The 18,553-nt window shown below is 35.6% G+C and overlaps 1 protein-coding gene across 1 annotated transcript in view; it reads right to left on the bottom strand.

The window, feature by feature from the left end:
* CDH13 (cadherin 13) overlaps positions 1–18,553 on the bottom strand; it is a 489,121-nt gene that overhangs the window by 49,455 nt on the left and 421,113 nt on the right. The window contains exons 9-10 of the mRNA XM_082770306.1: positions 14,048–14,230; positions 12,531–12,784 (exon numbers count right to left, since the gene is read on the bottom strand). Of these exons, the coding sequence (XP_082626432.1) occupies positions 12,531–12,784; positions 14,048–14,230 (437 nt within the window). The remainder of the gene's footprint in view (positions 1–12,530; positions 12,785–14,047; positions 14,231–18,553) is intronic.

Genomic DNA, 18,553 nt, shown 5'->3' with positions numbered 1-18,553 from the left:
TGCAGTTAGGGGCCTGGCAAGAGAAATAGTCCCACTCCAGCTTGTTTGCTCTCCTGTCCCCATTGAGTGCACACCACTGTACCCCCAGCTCTGTTCAAAGTGTGTAAGTAACAGCTAATAAAAGTATGCAGCTGGTGCAGGTTCTCTCTCCAGAAGCTCATTGTGGTGAGATACAACGTAGTTTCTTTGCTAATCATATAAGAGTGTGTTTTCATGTATTTGACAGGCCTAATCTAGAGTGGCAAAGATCCACATTGGAATCCAGACTTCCCCCAAGTAAAAGGAAAACGCTGAACCTGGGAGTAGAGTTGAACCTGATCCAGGCAAAAAAAGCTGGCTTGAATCTTGTTTTTCCTCACATTAGAGCACTGCCTGAGCTATTATTTATAGCCTTTGCTGTATGTAGAGCTGATCCCCAGAAGTGTATTTCATGTTACCAGTTCACAATAACAACTGAATTAATAACTGACACCTCTTAGAGAGGATTTGTTCAACAGGGAGAGAGCTGTGCAAACCCGTGGCAGGCTGCGGCATCACCCCTGGCCTCTCATGTCATCCTCCAGAGCCCCGTGCTGCTCTTGCCACTGCAGGCTCCCATCAGCCCCTGCCACCCACTGATCCCCCTGTGCACACCACTACACAGTCCCATGCACATGCTTTAATTTACACATCTCCCGATTTGTTTTTCTGTACCTGTGGGATGGGTGTCTGACAGTAGAGCTTTATCAGGAAGACTGGACTGCTTCATTAATCCACCTCCTGCACCTGCCACAACATAGATGCCAGCTCAAAAGACCAAAATGCCACCACGTCTCTCCCCTGCCCACCACCAGGGAGCTTGGCAGAAGCAGCAGCGTGCTGCAGATTCAAGTTCCTGCTAGTACACAGCACTGGTAGTGGGGAATGAAAGGCTTTTCCTGGCTCAAACCCTTTATGTGAATGTTCTAAATGCTATCTCTAGGGAGAAAATATGTGGAATTCCCAACCTAGTCAAAATCACAGAATCACTCAGGTTGAAAAAGACCTTTAAGCTCATCTAGTCCAACCTTTAACCTAGTAAAAAGTCTACCACTAAACCATTCTACGAAGTTCTACATCTACACATGTCTAGATGACCACCAGGGACAGTGACCCAACCAGCAGCCTATTCCAGTGCTACACAACCCTTTTTCCATAAAGAAATTTCTCCTAATGTCCAATTATATTTTAGAATGAAACAGAATCAAACCTGAATGATCTCAGTTGAGTGCAAACCCAAGAGTTAGTTAAAAATTAGTAAACTTCTTGTTCCCTATTTCATCTGCTAAGCATCTATTATGAAACTTAGATTCTCTAAATGTCAATGCCAGAGGAGGAATTAAGGATGGGGTTATTTTACAAGAAAAGAGTCAGGCTTTTAACAACTTTATTTTAGCAGCCTACATTTTCCTGTGTTTTTTTTTTTTTTGTTTTTTTTTTTTTTTTTCCTGAAATCCTAGTGTTAATTCATTAAAAGTATTTTACACGCAAACACAAAATAAATCTGTCCAAGAAGCACTTCTTAAGGAAATTCTATTAGTTATTCACATAGATGTGAGAATCACTCTGCGTGCGCATTACTTTTGGAAAAGTATACAGAAGCACATATGCAACAACTCATGTTAAACTGAAGTCCTAGTGAAAACAACATCCTTAACATTGCTCAGTATCCGACTATGTTTTCAGTTGTGTATTACAATACATGAATATGATGATGCAAATTTCATGTCAATGTCTGTGTGAAAAATATATACAAGGCTGTCTGATGTTCGATTAATGGTCTGAGTTTATCTGGAATAACTGGAAATTCTCAAAGGTTTTTTTCAAATCACTTGAAGAGCCAAGAAATTAATATCTTTGTTTCCATAGAAATAGAAGTCAACTAATTCCAGAAAATATGTCACTCTGGTATTATTATTGCAGCAATTAAGATGTTTTTCCTTTTAGTTCTTTAGTTTAGCTTTGTTTAAAAATAACTGTATTTGTAGTAGGAAAACAGTCTGTCTTGATGCATTTGTATAGTTTTGTAGCCCTGAGGAATTAATACCCACTGAGTTAAAATACTTTCCAACATTGTAGCATTTAATAACAAAGAAGGAAAGGGTAGGTTAGAACTTCAGTAGCATGTCTGATAATGTGAGAATGTAATATTCAAAAAAAAATCACACTACTGTCCAATCCAATAATAGGAAGAAAAAGGCATATTTATTCATGGCTAGTAATAACAAAAATTAAGTTTTCAGTTTTCTCAGCTGATTTTGAATACACTATGCACTTCATGGTGCAGTTCTTACAGAAAAAAATTAATTCTCTTTCATTCTTTTTGTAGTAATATTTTCCTACTGTAATAATTAACTGCTATGTACCAATAAACTGCTAAGTTTTATTTGACTGAGTACACTGAAATATACAAAAAAGTGCAATCCCTTTCCGTCAGAAATGTTCAAGCAATTTGTGATATCATGTCATAACTTTTCCTTTATTTTAGGCCACTCACTTTGGTTTGCCTAACTCGCTGTCTTTAATGGCCATGACAAATGAAAAGGGAAGTGTGATTTACCTGATCTGATCTCTATGAATCAGGTTCTTAAGCACTCAAGCTGTCCAAATGCACTTTAAAATCCATGGAGCACCCTCCTACCTGTCTGGCCCTCATCACTTTTCAGGATTGTGTATAACCAAGTCTTAGTTGCTTTATTTATAAAGTCATCAAGTCTAGGTTGTTACATTTATTATAGGTTGCTGTGATTTTTTTTTTTTTTCTCTTCCTGCTTGTGCCTTCAAGGAATGCTGGAAAAATGAAATACTACTTTTCACTTGTTGAACAAAAACATTGAAAGCCAGATTCCATAGAGTTATATTCTGAATGCTTACTCTGATTGATGCATTGCCTACTACAAGCCTACTTTGTACAGCCCAATTATTCTATCGTGTTCATCATTATAACAGCCGTGTCCCTTCCAGATGTACATTAAGCAACCTGACAAATATGCAGCATTTAAGAGATCTGCTGGACAGTGATGGAGAATTTGAAGAAGTTAGAGGAAAGAGCTTCACATAAGTATTCATTTATGACACAGAAAAAAAGCTTTCATTAGAGGTTATGAGATTAAGCACTGAAAAGACAAGAAATGGAAGAACTACAGTTGTTTGTTTAACCTTAATTTGCCACAGTGATGCTTCTTGACAAAGAAAGACATTTTACCAACAGTCTTTCACTATTTGGTCGTAACTAGTCATAGTTAACTTTGCTTCCACGGCCAAAAGCAACTTTTAAGTTCTCCATTTTGAAGCAACAAGCCTTGAGCCCTATTAATACAAAAAAAAATAAAATAAATAAAATAAAATAAAATAAAATAAAATAAAATAAAATAAAATAAAATAAAATAAAATAAAATAAAATAAAATAAAATAAAATAAAATAAAATAAAATAAATCTTGTTTTAGCCCTGAAGCATAATCAGATAAATTCTGTGGCTGCATTTGGTTTTTATGTATAAAATGCTACCAATGACCCAGGGCTGAACCTCCAGAGAGGCCATGCCTTAGGCAGGTAGAATTCTATTGGAAATTTCTCTTTGGAAAGGAAAAGAAGGAAACATTATTCTGACAGACACATTAAAATAGGTAAATGTGTAAAAATTCTCCAGGGTTTGGAAAATTCAATGAAATGTGGGTTATACAGGTTAGCATCTCCAAGGCAATGCTATGCCAAGTACTACCCAATAGAGCTGCCCCAAGGGATCATATGGATAATAATTATCTAGCTACATGTAGGCAGGCATGTCTCTATAGGCATATTTACCAAGAGCATACTGGTCATAAAGTTAGGAAGAAGTCAGTCCTGAGCAATTCATGTTTGAATCAAGAATGGATCTGCAGGGTTACTGCTGCTTAACAAAGTGCATAATTTCACACTTACTCAGAAGCTATTTTACAGAAATTGGCGTCCTTATTACTAAGTTAATAGAAAAATTCCAGTTGAACTCTACAAGACTTTTTCCTATTACAGTAACATTGCAGAGCTCCATTTAGTAAAAATGAGTGCTTAGGCCTTCTGACAATTTCCTTACTGAACTCAGATTCCACTGTAAAAATTATCATTTGTGAGTCTAAAGATGGGATTTTTCATTTTTTGAAACAGCCAGACTAGGGATGTTTTGCTGTTCAGTAGTGGTTATAGACATATATCAGAAGCTCTGTGTATTTCAGAAAACTTCTGCTCTGAGATGAAATCCTATACTCAGATTCAGTGGGAATTTTACCACTGAATTCAGCATGTCCATGGTTTACTCTCTCTTTATTCTGGAGACTACAAATTAATGAAATGTAGCCATAACATCAGCATTTTATATCTTCACAGCATGGCAAAAAGCTCTGAAAGAATTATAGTGCTTCCTGTTTCCAATCAGGAACTGAATACCTGACAACACCTGCTCTGGTATCATCTGAGATCTGCACCTGCTTTAAAGAGGGAAGCGCTGAGCTCCACAAGAACAAGAATGGCTTACTTATACGCTTCTGCTTGGTGACAGGAGTCTGGCCTAGATGCGTAATTGGTCTCCTTGGCAAACTTTTGAGTACTTGGTTTCCCAGCTTTTGCCGTGTTATAAAATAACACTGGTCACTGGGGTTACAATCTTAACATATTACCAGTGCAAATAAAACTCTGTAAAGGCACCGCTGAAAACTGTTGCAGCTACATCCAGACATGCAGGCACAATCCAGTTTGGCTGAGTTGTACTCAAGAATTCAATGCCCATAAAACATTAACTGAACTCCTACCACCTCCTTCCCTGTCAACTTGCCTCCTCATACGGCATCCACGGATTTGATGGCCAACTTATTATAATCAAGATACACTTTACTTTTTCCAGAGGCAAAATCCTGCCTTCTTTGAAACCAGAAGAGAACAGTAATGACAAAGTGAGTTATTGTTAGGATATGACTTCCACTGCAAGCATAACTTGTGACTGATATATCCTATTGTTATACTTCTCAAGAAGATCTGCAATATTGTTTAGTCAGTGACATGAAAAATGTGCCCTATAATTTCACAGTTCACAGAGATTCGTTCTGAGTGCTGACATGGTTGAAATCATAATATGGCATAATATTGTTATTCAGGAAAAAGACAGAGAGTCTAATTAAACTCCCCTTAAATGTTACATTTATCCTTATTAATCAAGAATTTTAGATTCTTAAGGTAATATCAAGGGAAGTTAAAATTGGTTTCTGTGGCTTATTTGATTACATGGAAACACAGGTTCTCAATTTTATCATATACAGCTTTAATATCAGCATATTAGGTATAATTTATGCCAACAGAGTAGAGCAGATAGAAAATTTTAGGAATACAATCCTCTGACAAGTCTTGTCAGGAGTGATAAAGGCTGGTTTCTGGTAGATAGGTTCCCTTCAAAACTGTGAATGACTGGATTTAAAATTCCTGAGACACTTGTGTTAGCTTGTCTTTTACAGTTTAATTCATACACTTCTGCTATTTCAGGAACTAATGAAACGAAGAGGGATTAACACCCTCTACATCACCACCACCTTTTTTTTTTTTTTTTTCTCCCCTCCCTCAGGAAAGCGATGCTGTTCTTCAGGAGACCTGGCTCACTCAGATTGGGTGAAAATTTGCTCTCTGCTGGGCCTCCATTTATACTAGGAGAGGATAAGGAAAAATAGCTGTTACAGCTACCTGTTCGCATACATTAATCTTTCCCCCAAAACCTTGGCAACAGCTGGGAAGAACAATCCAGTTCTAAGACGTTAGCGTAGATAAACCAGAGAGCATGGGAAGAGAGCATGAGAGCATTTACACCTCCCTGCAAGGCAAAAGAAGCGATATCAAAACTTAGCACCAACTGGTTAGATGGGATCGTTGTTGAACACAATAAACTAAAAATGAAGATATACAAAATCAGAAAAGAAGAGGGCTAACATCTGCCTCTACACAAAGACAGAATATCAGTAAGAACAGGGTGAAAAGAAACAACTAGGGGGCCTTTGAGCTGTTTACTAAGAGAAATGCTGGAAGCAACTGAGGACTCCTAGGAACTCCCCAGGGTGTTAAATGGCAGGTGTTGACAGGTTGGCTGTAAAGTAAGCAAGACAGGGAATCCCTATGAGTAACAAAAGAGCTGAATAACAGACTTTGGGAAGCAAACTATCAACACCTGTTCACTACCCTGAGGAAGAGTAGGTCCTATACAGCTCCAATATCAAAGCTGACAAGAGTTCAAAGTGACTTTCCTGAATGGTCAGTGTAAGATGCTGCCCATAGCTCTTATAAGGCCTTTTTTCCAGATTTGGCAGTTCAGCTAAGATCCCAGCAATGGGATTTTACTCTGTTTACTTTTATTCCCTTAAGTCTGATCTTGGGAATTCACAATGGTGATTCTGATTTTTATCAGTTGTTTCCACCAAGTTAATTCAGACTCTGTGATCTGTCTGAATAGTGCTGGCCAGCTTCATATCAGCTGAACAGGAAAATCAGGGCCTGATTTTGCTCTTAAGTCACTAGCAACCTTCTAGAGTTAAATCAGTGTGATCACGGGTATAAGAGGAGAATAAAAGAGAGACAGTATGCTCCAGACACAATTTTGCTCCTTTCCCATCTTTATGCAGGCCTAAAGAGTTTTCTGTAGAGGGAAAGAGTGGTATGTTTCGTTTATTAAGCAAAAGGTGGAAGTCCATTTGGTCAAGCAAGGAAAATAAAAGACAATGTATTACTATTAGGATAATTACACATATACATATCACCATGATTACCAACACTGCTAGTATTAACACATTCAAGAAACAGTTTCAGTAAAAAGACTATTGAGCTAATTACTGATGGGAGAGTACCTAAAATTATAGGTGGTAATTGTGTAGCATGAGAGAATTGGCCAAATTTTGTCTTTTAGAAGTAATTGGATTGCTCCTTTTCTGGCTTTGCTTGCCTGCCCTAATACATACAGTTCTCTAGAATTACGTTTTTCATGTCTCAAAATTTTGCAGGAAAGACAGAAGGGGAAAAAGTTTTGCTTTGAGCAGATTCTCTCTCTACCTGTCTTTCCTTCTAATTTAAAATTGTGAAAGGAAGAAAGAAAGAAAGAAAAAAACAAAACAAAACACAATTTCCATTGTCCAATATATGGCAACTTCAGATCCAGAGATGTGCTACAAATTCCCAATGGCTGGGTTCAGGCAGGTCATAAATAAAACTGCAGAGCCAACTCAAGATGCTCTTGGGTGTAACTTACAGTGAAAAACTCTGGTGCTGCATGCAGAGAGCATGGCTTAGACATTCATTTATAACAACAGAACTATTCTTCTGTCTGCAGAAGAAAAACAAATCTCCTGTTGTTAGGAATCAAAGACAAGTCCTTCAGACTCTAGGAGACATATTTAACAATGACTAAGTATGCTTCATAAGCATTCACTTTTCAGGACTTTCTGTCTTTCATTATATACTACTTCTGCAAATGATTGCAGTGTATCCCAAACAGCAAGTTTCTTGACCTCCATCTGCAATAAAAGTGCTTTTAAAAGGCATGATGTGAAACAAAGTATGTAAAATTGATCCCTCGAATGATTGTGAGGAACATGATTTGAAGTCTCACCCTAGTTCTGATGGGGTTCAGAATCTCTGAAAAAATCCCAGCAAGAGACATGAAATAGACTTCTTGAATTTTCCTTACTATTCAAGGCTTATATATTCACTCATACAAGGGTGGTGATTGGTAGCAACAAGAGAAGTAACAGAAGTAAACTCTCCCCTGCCCGCCCCCCCCCTTTTTTTCCCCAGTGAATCTTCCTTAGTTTTATCAAGTATTTGAGATTTTGAATAAACTCACTGAACTGATTTTTTTTGAATAAACTCACTGATCCCACTTCAGCATAGTTTCAGCACTATTTTACAGAATTTTAGGCAATCTTTTTTGAGACATTGTACCTTATTCCATGCTTCCAGAAATAATTTATACTATGTGGAGTCAGCTGGAATCAGGTGCAGATAAAAAAATACACACACACACAAGTTGCTTACATACACTGCTTTAGATATTTTTGGCAACCTTTTGTATTCCCATGAAACTTATTGTAGTTTGGGTTCTGTTTCTAAGTTCTCCAGCTCCAAATACTTCATTTTAATTCTACTTAATGAATTAGATATGCTTTAGAGCTATAATAAACTTTTCTTGTGAAGATATCTCTGAAGCACTGAATCAAATTGCTTACTGAGAATAAATACTGCAATAATATATTTACATAAATAATTTAAAATCCAAGAGCACAGTAGGTAATAAAAATATATCGCCACGATAAACCATGAAACCAGAGAATAACACTGCTTTAATTAAAAATTACAAATAAACTGCAGTAAACAACTTATTTACACATAGTTAAAAGTCTAACTACTGAATATCCTGGACTTGTTGAATACAGAAAGGAAAAAATATTTAAACCAATCTCTCCACACAGACAAAATATTGAGGACCGTAACTGTGTTTAATTAAGATCTACTGTTAATAATGGATTTCAGAGAGTAAGACTCTTCTTTTAATTTCCCAAGGTGGAAAATGTTATTAAATTTGGCCTTTAACTTCTCATTGACATGTACACTTGAAACTTCTGATTAAAATTTCAGAGGTTGGGAAGAGGCACCCAAAATTAAACTCTTAAATCTGGCACAAAAATAACAATGATCCCTGATTAAGAAATCAAATTTCAGAAACTTCATTAGTGTTCTAATAATAAATTGTTGGGTTATAATTAAAATGGTGCCTGCTGGATTTCTTTCTTTTTTAATTCTAAAAAAGTTAGAAATGAGAGGAAATTAAATACTTTAAAAATAGGTTAATGAATCTAAGAAATGCGATCCAACTTCAATAAGTTTTTTTTCTTTCTGGCAGTGATCACAGAGGAAAAAATGTTGCTCACCACCCAAATGTATGTGTTCAGGTAAATTCTCTTGTTCTGTCTGCTCCTTCCTTTCTATAACATCCATGGTACAAAGCACACTATACTCATTGCAGCATTTTCACAGGAAATCATAAATCTGGGCATAGTTGGGGAAAAGTCAGTGTTACCCTAGTTTTAAATGGGTATAATTTAGAGTAAGATTAAACTAGATTCCTACATTATTTGGCTGGTCAACATAAGCAAGTGGTTCTTGTTTCCAATAGGATGTTTCTCCCTTGAGTTTCTTTGAAATGTTAGCATCAGTAGGTCAGAGAAGAGCTGACAGTATGAAAGTTCACTGCTAATTGTGTGCAAAACAGATAGCTAGAGCTTGTTACGTGGTTTTGAGTCTAACAAATACTCAGAGTCATATTTTTTTTTCAGTGTAATATATTTTGCCAGCTTGCTTGAGCTTTTAAATGAAATTTCTCAGTCTGCAAAAACACATCAAGCTGAACAATAAGAAGGAAAATTGCTTCAAAAGTACAGCTGTCTTTAGGAATTTTTACAACATAAGCCATATTTATCAAAGAGATAAGTAATTTGAATCTCATTCAAACATGAAGTGTTCAAACTATAAATTCAATCTACATGTGGACAGTGGTACGAAAGTTTTCAATACACTGTTCATGGTTCTTGAAATGCATTTATAATGTTATATCTAGTAGAGTAATTAAATTTCCTGATTACCAATAGCCATCAGCCCCTTCTAACAAGTTTTATATAGAAAACTAACCAAAAAAATAAGGCTGCAATTAGACATATCTCAGTTGTTATAGGCTGAAAATAAAAAAGTAAAATTAGTAATTCTCTTGTTATTTTGTTTGTATGTCTGCACATTTTGAATAGACACATACTTTGTTGTGGGTGATGGACATTGTTCACATTCATTGCCATTCTGATATTCATTGCCTGTTGCAGACACACAACATTGCCTTCTCATTGTCACTGATATTTAGTGTAACGTTTTCTTAAAAATTCTGTTCTGTGTCTGCATGGCCTATATTTTACCAGTATAATCAGAGTAAAGACTCTGATGATGTAATTATTACAGAATGGTCTGAGAATTATGTAAGTTGGCATGCAACCTGCATAAAAGCCCTGGATGTAGGCCCAAACTCTAAACAAACACCTGCCTGTAGGAACTTAAGACAAAAACATTTCTGCCAGACCCAAACCAGTGAGTAGCTTTGGCCTTTATACATGCGATTTCACATGACCCAAATTGTAGATGCTGCTCCCATATACTGCAGACTTCCTTTTTCACTGCTGGTAGCTGTGTTTCAGTCATATTGGTCAGTGTTAAAAGTATCTTCTAAGAATGCTATTTTATGCTTTTCTGTAATTTTATCAGAAGGACATAAAGGTAGTGAAACTAGCCTTGCATTCCACTTTTTCCCAGATTTCCATTATATTTACACTATTTTCTTCTAACTTATACAAGCACTTCCTTTTAAATAGTTTCCATATATAATAATTCTTCATTCCCAACCCAAACTAGCTTATTTCTGTTCTTGCATATGCAGAATACAAAAGAAAATCTTGCTTTTGGTTAAAAACCTTCCAGATTCTAGCTGCACAGATATGAACACACTTCTGAGGAACTTCTTCATAGTTTATGAGCCAGTAATGGTCAAGCTTTTAGAGCTCCTTTGCAACCAATTGTGAGGTGGGGTGGACTGCAAAAAATGTTTATGTTATGCAGCTGGTTACACACAACACACAAAGCTAACAGAGTTTTCAGTGACTTAATAATATTTCCTAAAATTTCAGTGGCAATTCAGATAGGAGAAACTCAGCAAAATCAGTTGGTCAAGGAGAGAAATTCAGATAATAGGTTCCAGATTGTTCATTCTGATAACCAAATCCAAATATTTTTCTTGACTTTTTTTTCTTTTCTTTTAGAATTGCAAAATCAACTGTTAGAATAACTATTATGACTCTACTTATCTGCCATGGAAATATGTAAACTTATGGAGAACTTCAATAATTTTTTCTTAAACTGAGTCCCAATCCCAAAAGGCATAAATATCTTTTCACTACACAAACCACGTTCTGAATAGTGCTGCTGAAGGTCATATTGCTGTATGCAATAGAAATCCCATAGTTTTACCATCCATCAACACAAATCTGTGTGACAACAGTGAAAGAAATAAATCCTTAGAGCAAAAGCTAAAATTAAGAATATCAATGCATTCAGTACACAAATAAATTTAGAAAACAAGGGAAATGACATCTGCTAAAAATCATCCTTCAGATAAACTGATCTGAAGATAAACTGAATGGCAAAACTCAAAATTTCTTTTGATAGAAAGAACTGAAATATTCACACTCCATTAACTAGGTATTTTTTAGGTGATGCAGAGAATTGAAGCTTCTAATTATGTGCCTTGCCTTTTTCCTTCTTTATTGCAGATGACAATGCTCACCTGATAAAATTCACCTTCTCCTCATTTGAATCCAAGATTGTCAGTGCAGTCCTTTACAATGGCATGCTTACCAACATTTATTACTGAAAAAGAACATCTTCAAGATCCTTCTGTAAATCAACATTCCTTTTGTAAAACAGTACCTATGCCAGACCTTCTTAAGGAAATGCAAAATCAATGCTAAATAATCGTGTAATAGTAAGGAAATCTACCTCCACAGTGTAGACTGATGTTACACATTGTTTAGGTAAAGCTTTGAAGTCGTTTTCACAAAGATATTTATGCTTTTATAGATGTACGCTGATATCTAGGGGAAATTAGACTCCCGAACAAAAAACAAAAATTACCTAAATGTAGACTTTAACTTTAGTGCCTTATCTTCAGTCCTCGAATGCTAACAAAAGCAGTCTGTAAAGCCAAGTTAGTATTAGGGAAAAAACTGTTGATCTTTCATAAAAAAAAAAATAAAAATAAAAACAAATCTGAAAACAAAAGACCAGTAGAGGTGGATCAATTTATAAGACCATGGCATCACTTAATACCCAGTTTTGCTCCTTGTGGCATGGTGCCTGTATAGATTACATTACCATAGTACAGAAATCAGCATTTACTTGCATTGATCTGGGCAAGAACAAGTCCTAGCTTACTGTAGCTTCAGTGTTTCAATGAGAAATATTGTCCCGTAGCCCTTGAACACAGATGTACAATCACTATTTCACTAAGGAACATTATAAATGATCATAAACCAATATAATCAATATGTAAAATAGATGAGTTCTATCCATGTTTTCAATTTTACATGTTTTCTCTGGCTCTCATGAAGGAAAAGGTGTAAACAAGCAGGTTAAAGGTTATTCTGAAACACTATGCTAAGGTATATCTATTACTTGTCACACTTGATTATTCCACTATACTCTCATAGCCTGGAAAACTATTGTCCCCTGTCTAATGCAGTTCTTTGTCTCCATCATACTGAATCTCTTCACTGCAGGAAAAAGAAGGCCACTTCTTCCACTTTTTATTATCTGGAGCCCAAATGACTTTAATTTAACTCTGTACTGACAGACAAATTATTGGGCACAAAAGACACTCACTTTCTAGGGGATGAAAATTAAAGGGTACTGCACTCACCTGATAGTCTGATGTTGCAAAGTATCTGGATCAGTGGCATTTACTGTTAACACGATGCTGCCAATTGGGATGTTTTCTTGTTTTGTCACTGTCATTGGGTTTGGGTGGAAAACAGGGCCTTCATTCACGTCCTTAACAGTGATCTGAACGGTTGCTGTAGAACTGGGGCCATAGGCTATTTCTGGAACCAGTGGGTCTTCATTTTCTACTTTAATCAGCAATGTGTGGAATGCTGAAATCTCATAGTCTAAAGGCTGTAAAACATCATAAATCAGAATAGAAAGAGCAAAGAGAGTGCTTAATACATTTCTTCATTCAATTTCCCACTCAAAGTTTGTGGGAGAAAAAAATTAGCCAGAAAGGGACAACAGCATTTATTGCATCTGATGCTTGGCCAGAGTTTAGTGATAGACATGGCAGTAGTTATAAAATACACTGAAGATAATTTCTGCCTTTATATTTATATACCATTCATTTATATTACCATTCATGTGAAGGAAAAGGGAAATATAATGTGAAAACCAGAAAGTTCACCATGCTTTGAGATTAACAGACGTATCATGGGCTCCTAGAAATTTTCATAATTCCTCTATTTCATCACGCTGAAGAATTCATACTGTTATACTATTCAGCTGTTATTTTTTAACAGCTTCATTTGAGCTTTATTATTTGCAAGTTGACCAGTTGCACTTAATGAAAGATCGAGATGTCTCTGTATCCAAGAGCATATATTTTTCTGTCATACCTCAAACATACAGTTCTTACATGTACGTGCTTATTTATGATATTATATGCATTTTTCAAACAGAGCAGAGTTACACTTAATAGGTATATATGATAAATAACATAAGGCTCTTTTTTCAACTCCTACATTAAAACCAAACCCCCTGCCATGGAAAAATACTCCATTACTCTTTAGAATTGAAAATGCATTTTCTGAGGCATTCTCAAACAGAGAATATTCTGGTACAAGCAGCAACCAGGATTATTATTATTTTTTATTTTTTTTTAAATACAGGATTATCTTCAACTATCTTCATACAAAGACAGGTAGTGGGTTTGTTTGTTTGTTTGTTTGTTTGTTTTATGATACTTTAGAAATGTGGAATCAAAGGCAGCACTCTAGTTCAGTTTGAAGCCACATTCCTTACTTCCCTGGTATTTGTATATGTGTCCTCTGAGTACAAAATGTGGCACTCGAATTCTAATTGTGCTCTCAGTCACAAAAAAAACAGCACTGTAAAGTCTCACTATTAATTAATTGTGATGGTTCCGAAAAAACTAGCTGTTACTTAAGGACAAAGGCAGTGTAGTTAGCATCATGCAGGTTGTTATCATTAAAGAAGCAAGGTTATTGTAACAGAAAGGGAGTTATACATATTGGTTTAAGGAAACAAGTGCTGGTAGCCAAGTATGTATTTTTGAGTAATTTATCCTTGCTGTGCCTTCTCCAATGTAGTAAATCCAGGGGATGTAACTTACAGTAATAATGCAGTATAATAGCAAATTATCCTTACTTTGACAACAGAGAGCATTCCCTCATTAGTCTCGGGATTGGTATGGATTTCAAAACTCTGGCCTGGATTTCCATTAATAATGGTGTAGACAGCTCTCCACGCTCCAGTTGCGGGGTCATCTCGGTCACCAACAGTTAAGTTTACTATTACACCTGTGACTCCTTCTTTTACTGTGGCCTGAAACTAGAAAAAAAATGGAGAGGAAATTGTTAATATTTTCAATTAATGACCACGCAGATGAGATATACAAGCCAGCATTAATTATTTATCACAACAGGAGAAAGATGTAATCCTTGAGTAAAACTGAATGTTATTGGCTCTAAATAATACATTATCACCCATGAAATATAAGGTAGCACACGTTACTACTCTACGTTCAATAAAGAGCAGATAAATAGAAATGTGATAGTAATCAAGCGTTAGAAAATTCTGACCACAGACAGTTCATCTCATATTACTGGAAAAGTGAACCCTGAAAATATATACAGGGTTGCATGGATGCATGTGCTGTCAGAAAGGGAACTACCCTCAAAGCTATGCACCATAGGAAGCTATCTAATACAGCCCATTCTTGTCCCTTAATGTAATTTTTTTTTTTTTTTTTACAAATAATCCAGTCTTGCATTTCAGACTATTATTTTTATAAAGTTCCACATCCTAACTAATTGTTCACTATACTGTTATCAATATGTAAAACGGTTTTCACAAAAAGTGTCCACATGCCATTTTGGGCAGGCGGGTGGGTTTGCTCTAAGACACTAAAATAATTGAACATGCTATCACTTTGTCTGTATAACTTTATGTCAGTGTTACTTTCTCTTTTTAGTGGAAGAATTTTTTATGACCTTGTGAAGTTTGTTGCATTGCTGTCTTATTCAGCTGGCCAAACCCTATATGAGAAAATTCTAATTTACTGTCCAGCCAAACAGTGTATAACATCAATCTTATTTATGTAGGAAAAAAAAAAAAAAAAAAAAAAAAACAAACATTAAGAAAACCATTCAAAAAGCTTGTAAGGGTCAGACTTAATAACACTCCTCACCTTTCAAATACTTACAGTTGACATGCTAAAAGGATTGTATGTAAGAGTGATAAGATAATACCTGCTTTAGAGCTGGATAAACCAGAATAACATACCTAATCCTCAGAAGAGCTGAACATCGGCAGTACTATTTTGGTTTATTAGGGAATCTTAGCATTTCTGGGGATTAAGCCTTCAAAAGTTCAAAATTACAAACCTTAATGACGCGAATAGGTTTTGATATACCTCCACTACTGAAAAGCTACATTGTCAGTGGCAATGCTTGATATATCAATCAAGAGCAAAAATCACTCCAGCGACTTCAGGACCTGAATAGACAGATGTTCTTGTCCTGTCTTAAGACCACATCGTCATAACACTACAGAAAATTTTGTGAGAATGTGAGAAAATGGTATTTTACTAATATAGAGATTTCAAAATCTGGGCATATAGTAGGTAAAATATATTTCCTGATAGTAAATTACAGAGGAGACAACTACATCTGCTGTTATCTTTTTTTTTTTTTTTTTAATAATTTATTTCTTCCAACAAATTTGACTTATATTTGTAAGCCCTTTTTCAATTTGCGTGCATTCAATTCAAGTTATCCAGCCTCAAATCTGATTTTATAAAAGGATGACATTAATGATTGGCTATCTCCTTCCTCTTTGGTACATTTAACAAAGAATTTAAAGGTTCTTTTGATTTTGATAGTTAATATGTAACAGGTTGTGATTGAGCTTTGTTTTGGACAGATCATTAAGCTCATTTGCAGTTTAATTAACGTTAAATGATAATATAACAATATTTTCTCCTGCTTTGAAGTGAATCAAGAGAAATGCTCTATTCAGGATGTTGAAAATAACAGAGGAATTATTACAAAGATTGTATTCCCTCCTGTTCAGCAAAAAACATTGTCACTGGAACACATACTTGGATACCTTTTAATCTAACTGAAAATAAATGATTAGTCTGATATTTTTGTATTATTTCTTACTGTCTCAGTTTGATCATGTATAAAACACATCAGCCGACCCATAACGGTCAGAATTTTTCTCAGCAAGTGTTCAATACCAAATAATTCCTATTAAACTATGTAAAATGGTGCCAAGGTTTCAAGGAAGTGAAAAGTAAAGAATCTAACTCTTATCTTATCTGCTCCTAATTCATATTGATCCTTCATGAAAGTCTTGTCCTTAGGCCACTAGTCTGATTCAACTAAGTGTTCAATACTCCCTCCATCACCTGGCGAACAGTTAGACCTGTTAGGGTTAAATATTTTAAAATCTGTCTTATCTTATTTAGATGAATAATTATGAAGCCAGTGAGATAAATTTAGTATGCTTCATCCACCAGTGACAAACTGTGATGGAAAAGGTTGCTGTGGTGTGCCACCTATCTCAAAAAAATATTTAATGTCATTTTAAGGATATCTAATTCAAAGGTATCTCAGCTGGGGTTGGCTCTCTTCTGCACTCTTATTTTCTCCTTATTTAGGAAGGGCTCTCAGAAGCTTCAGTTGCAGTGAATTAGCAATGCAGAAAGGGCACGTACACTTGCTAGGGGCATAAAACTGCAGAGCTTCTGACACCTGCAGATCAAGGAAATGACAACGTCTATGGGCAAAGGCTGTGCCAAGATGGATAATTCCAAGCATAGTGGTACTTTCGCCCCTAGCATTCCCTACATTTTAGAAATGACCATATAAACGCAGGGGGTATTTGAAGCTGTCTGGAACATTAGACTAAATTCTGTTCAAGATGGATGAAAAAGCAGAATGATCAAATCACAGAAGTTGTCATATGGGTCTACTCTAAATTTATAACATGAAAAGTGTAATAAATCACAGATTTGTGATTGCAAAAGCTAAATATCTACTGTGAAACATAGAGGCTCAGAAAAATACAGGGCATATGATCTAGAAAGTGAACTCTCTTGCCTGTTAATGTCACCTTTATATAAAAAATAAGCTTCTTGTTATTTAGAAAAATCTGTTGTATTTATATGAGGTCCCTTTCAAAAACATAAGGCAAGAAGGAAATTTTAAAACCATTAAAGGACAAAAAAAAAGGAATTAAATTTGCAGATAGGGAAAAGATAACCACAGGTTCATCATATTTCAACATGAAAGCTTTACATTCTCAAAGCACAGTGCTTAACTGGGAGATGCTGATCCAATGCTCTAAAATAAAACCCCACAGGGGCTAACACAAATAATTGGATCATGAATTAATTGATTTTACTCTTTTTAAATATCTGCACATCCCCTAAGCACCGCTATAAATTAAGAATAAAATAGATGAGTTCAGAACTTTATTTAACTGCCATAATCTGGACCCATATTAAAAATAATAATTTGGAAGGCCTTGGGACAGAGCTACATTTGGCTGGAAGGAGCTATGTTCACAACCAAGCATTTGAATATGTAAGGTTAACTTGCTCTGTGAGTGATATGCCACATTGCCATTTAATTGTCATTTATTGTCATTTAAACATTTAATTTTGATATTAATAAAAAATATAATTATGTTTATCATTAATACAGACTACAAGTTCTAGTCACTGTGTTATATTTGGAGGTTTATATCCAATTTCTTATCCAACAGTCTTATTTAAAGCTTCCATAACAAGTGAGGGTTTTTTTACTGAGCAGAGAACAGAGTACAGAACAACAAATGCACTTAACTGTATCAGAATCACCTCAGTGTTTGTTGTCCAGCAATGACATGAGCATGCAGGAATAACCTTAATGCCCTTATGAAGTCACTAAAAAACGTCTGCCTCAGAGTGGACTGCTGACATAACCTAAATTAAAGAGCTGCCACAAGCAGCAAACACAACGTGAGATATACGTGTCTGGGATTGGTGATCGCTACTCCATGGCTCATTAGGATTCTACACGCTGTGATTCCCAGTCAAGAACAACCAAATTAAAACTGCACATCAGTTTGCATTAATCAGGGTAACATTCCAGTTGAAGGTATTCTGTGTTATCATCATCTGTTTGTTTCCCCATTTATATATCACAAAAGATGAGAAATAATGGGATATGTTAATTCACACAGCTCCATTACAAACTCCCCAAGGAAATTGTATTATTGTATTTGTCCTTCTCCACTGAAGACCACCTTTTACAACCACATTTTTCTATCTACTTTCTTGAAAATACAAGAACAAGCTTAAGAAATCTTTTGCAATCTGTTTGCTGTTTGTCTTTACTTCTTTTACTTCACATGCTGTCACTCAGCATGTGTGCACCTTAGTGGCCAATATTTTGTTGTTAATAAAATAATGTATTTTTTGTAGCTCTGTATCTGGAATATCTCCAAAGACAAATAGATTTTTAGAGTAATCACAAAGGTTTGCATATTCAAGCAATCAGGAATTAGGATGTTATGTCACTAATGTGGAATTTCTTGTGAAATTCACTGGGACACAAAGCCCAGCTTGCTAGCTAACAATAAAACAAGTAATCTGGTGCTCAG

This window comes from Aythya marila (genome assembly GCF_965140915.1).
Source record: "Aythya marila genome assembly, chromosome: 12".
Classification (NCBI taxonomy): domain Eukaryota; kingdom Metazoa; phylum Chordata; class Aves; order Anseriformes; family Anatidae; genus Aythya; species Aythya marila.
Note: the sequence above shows the minus strand (reverse complement) of the source record. Positions and strands in the feature narration are given on the sequence as shown.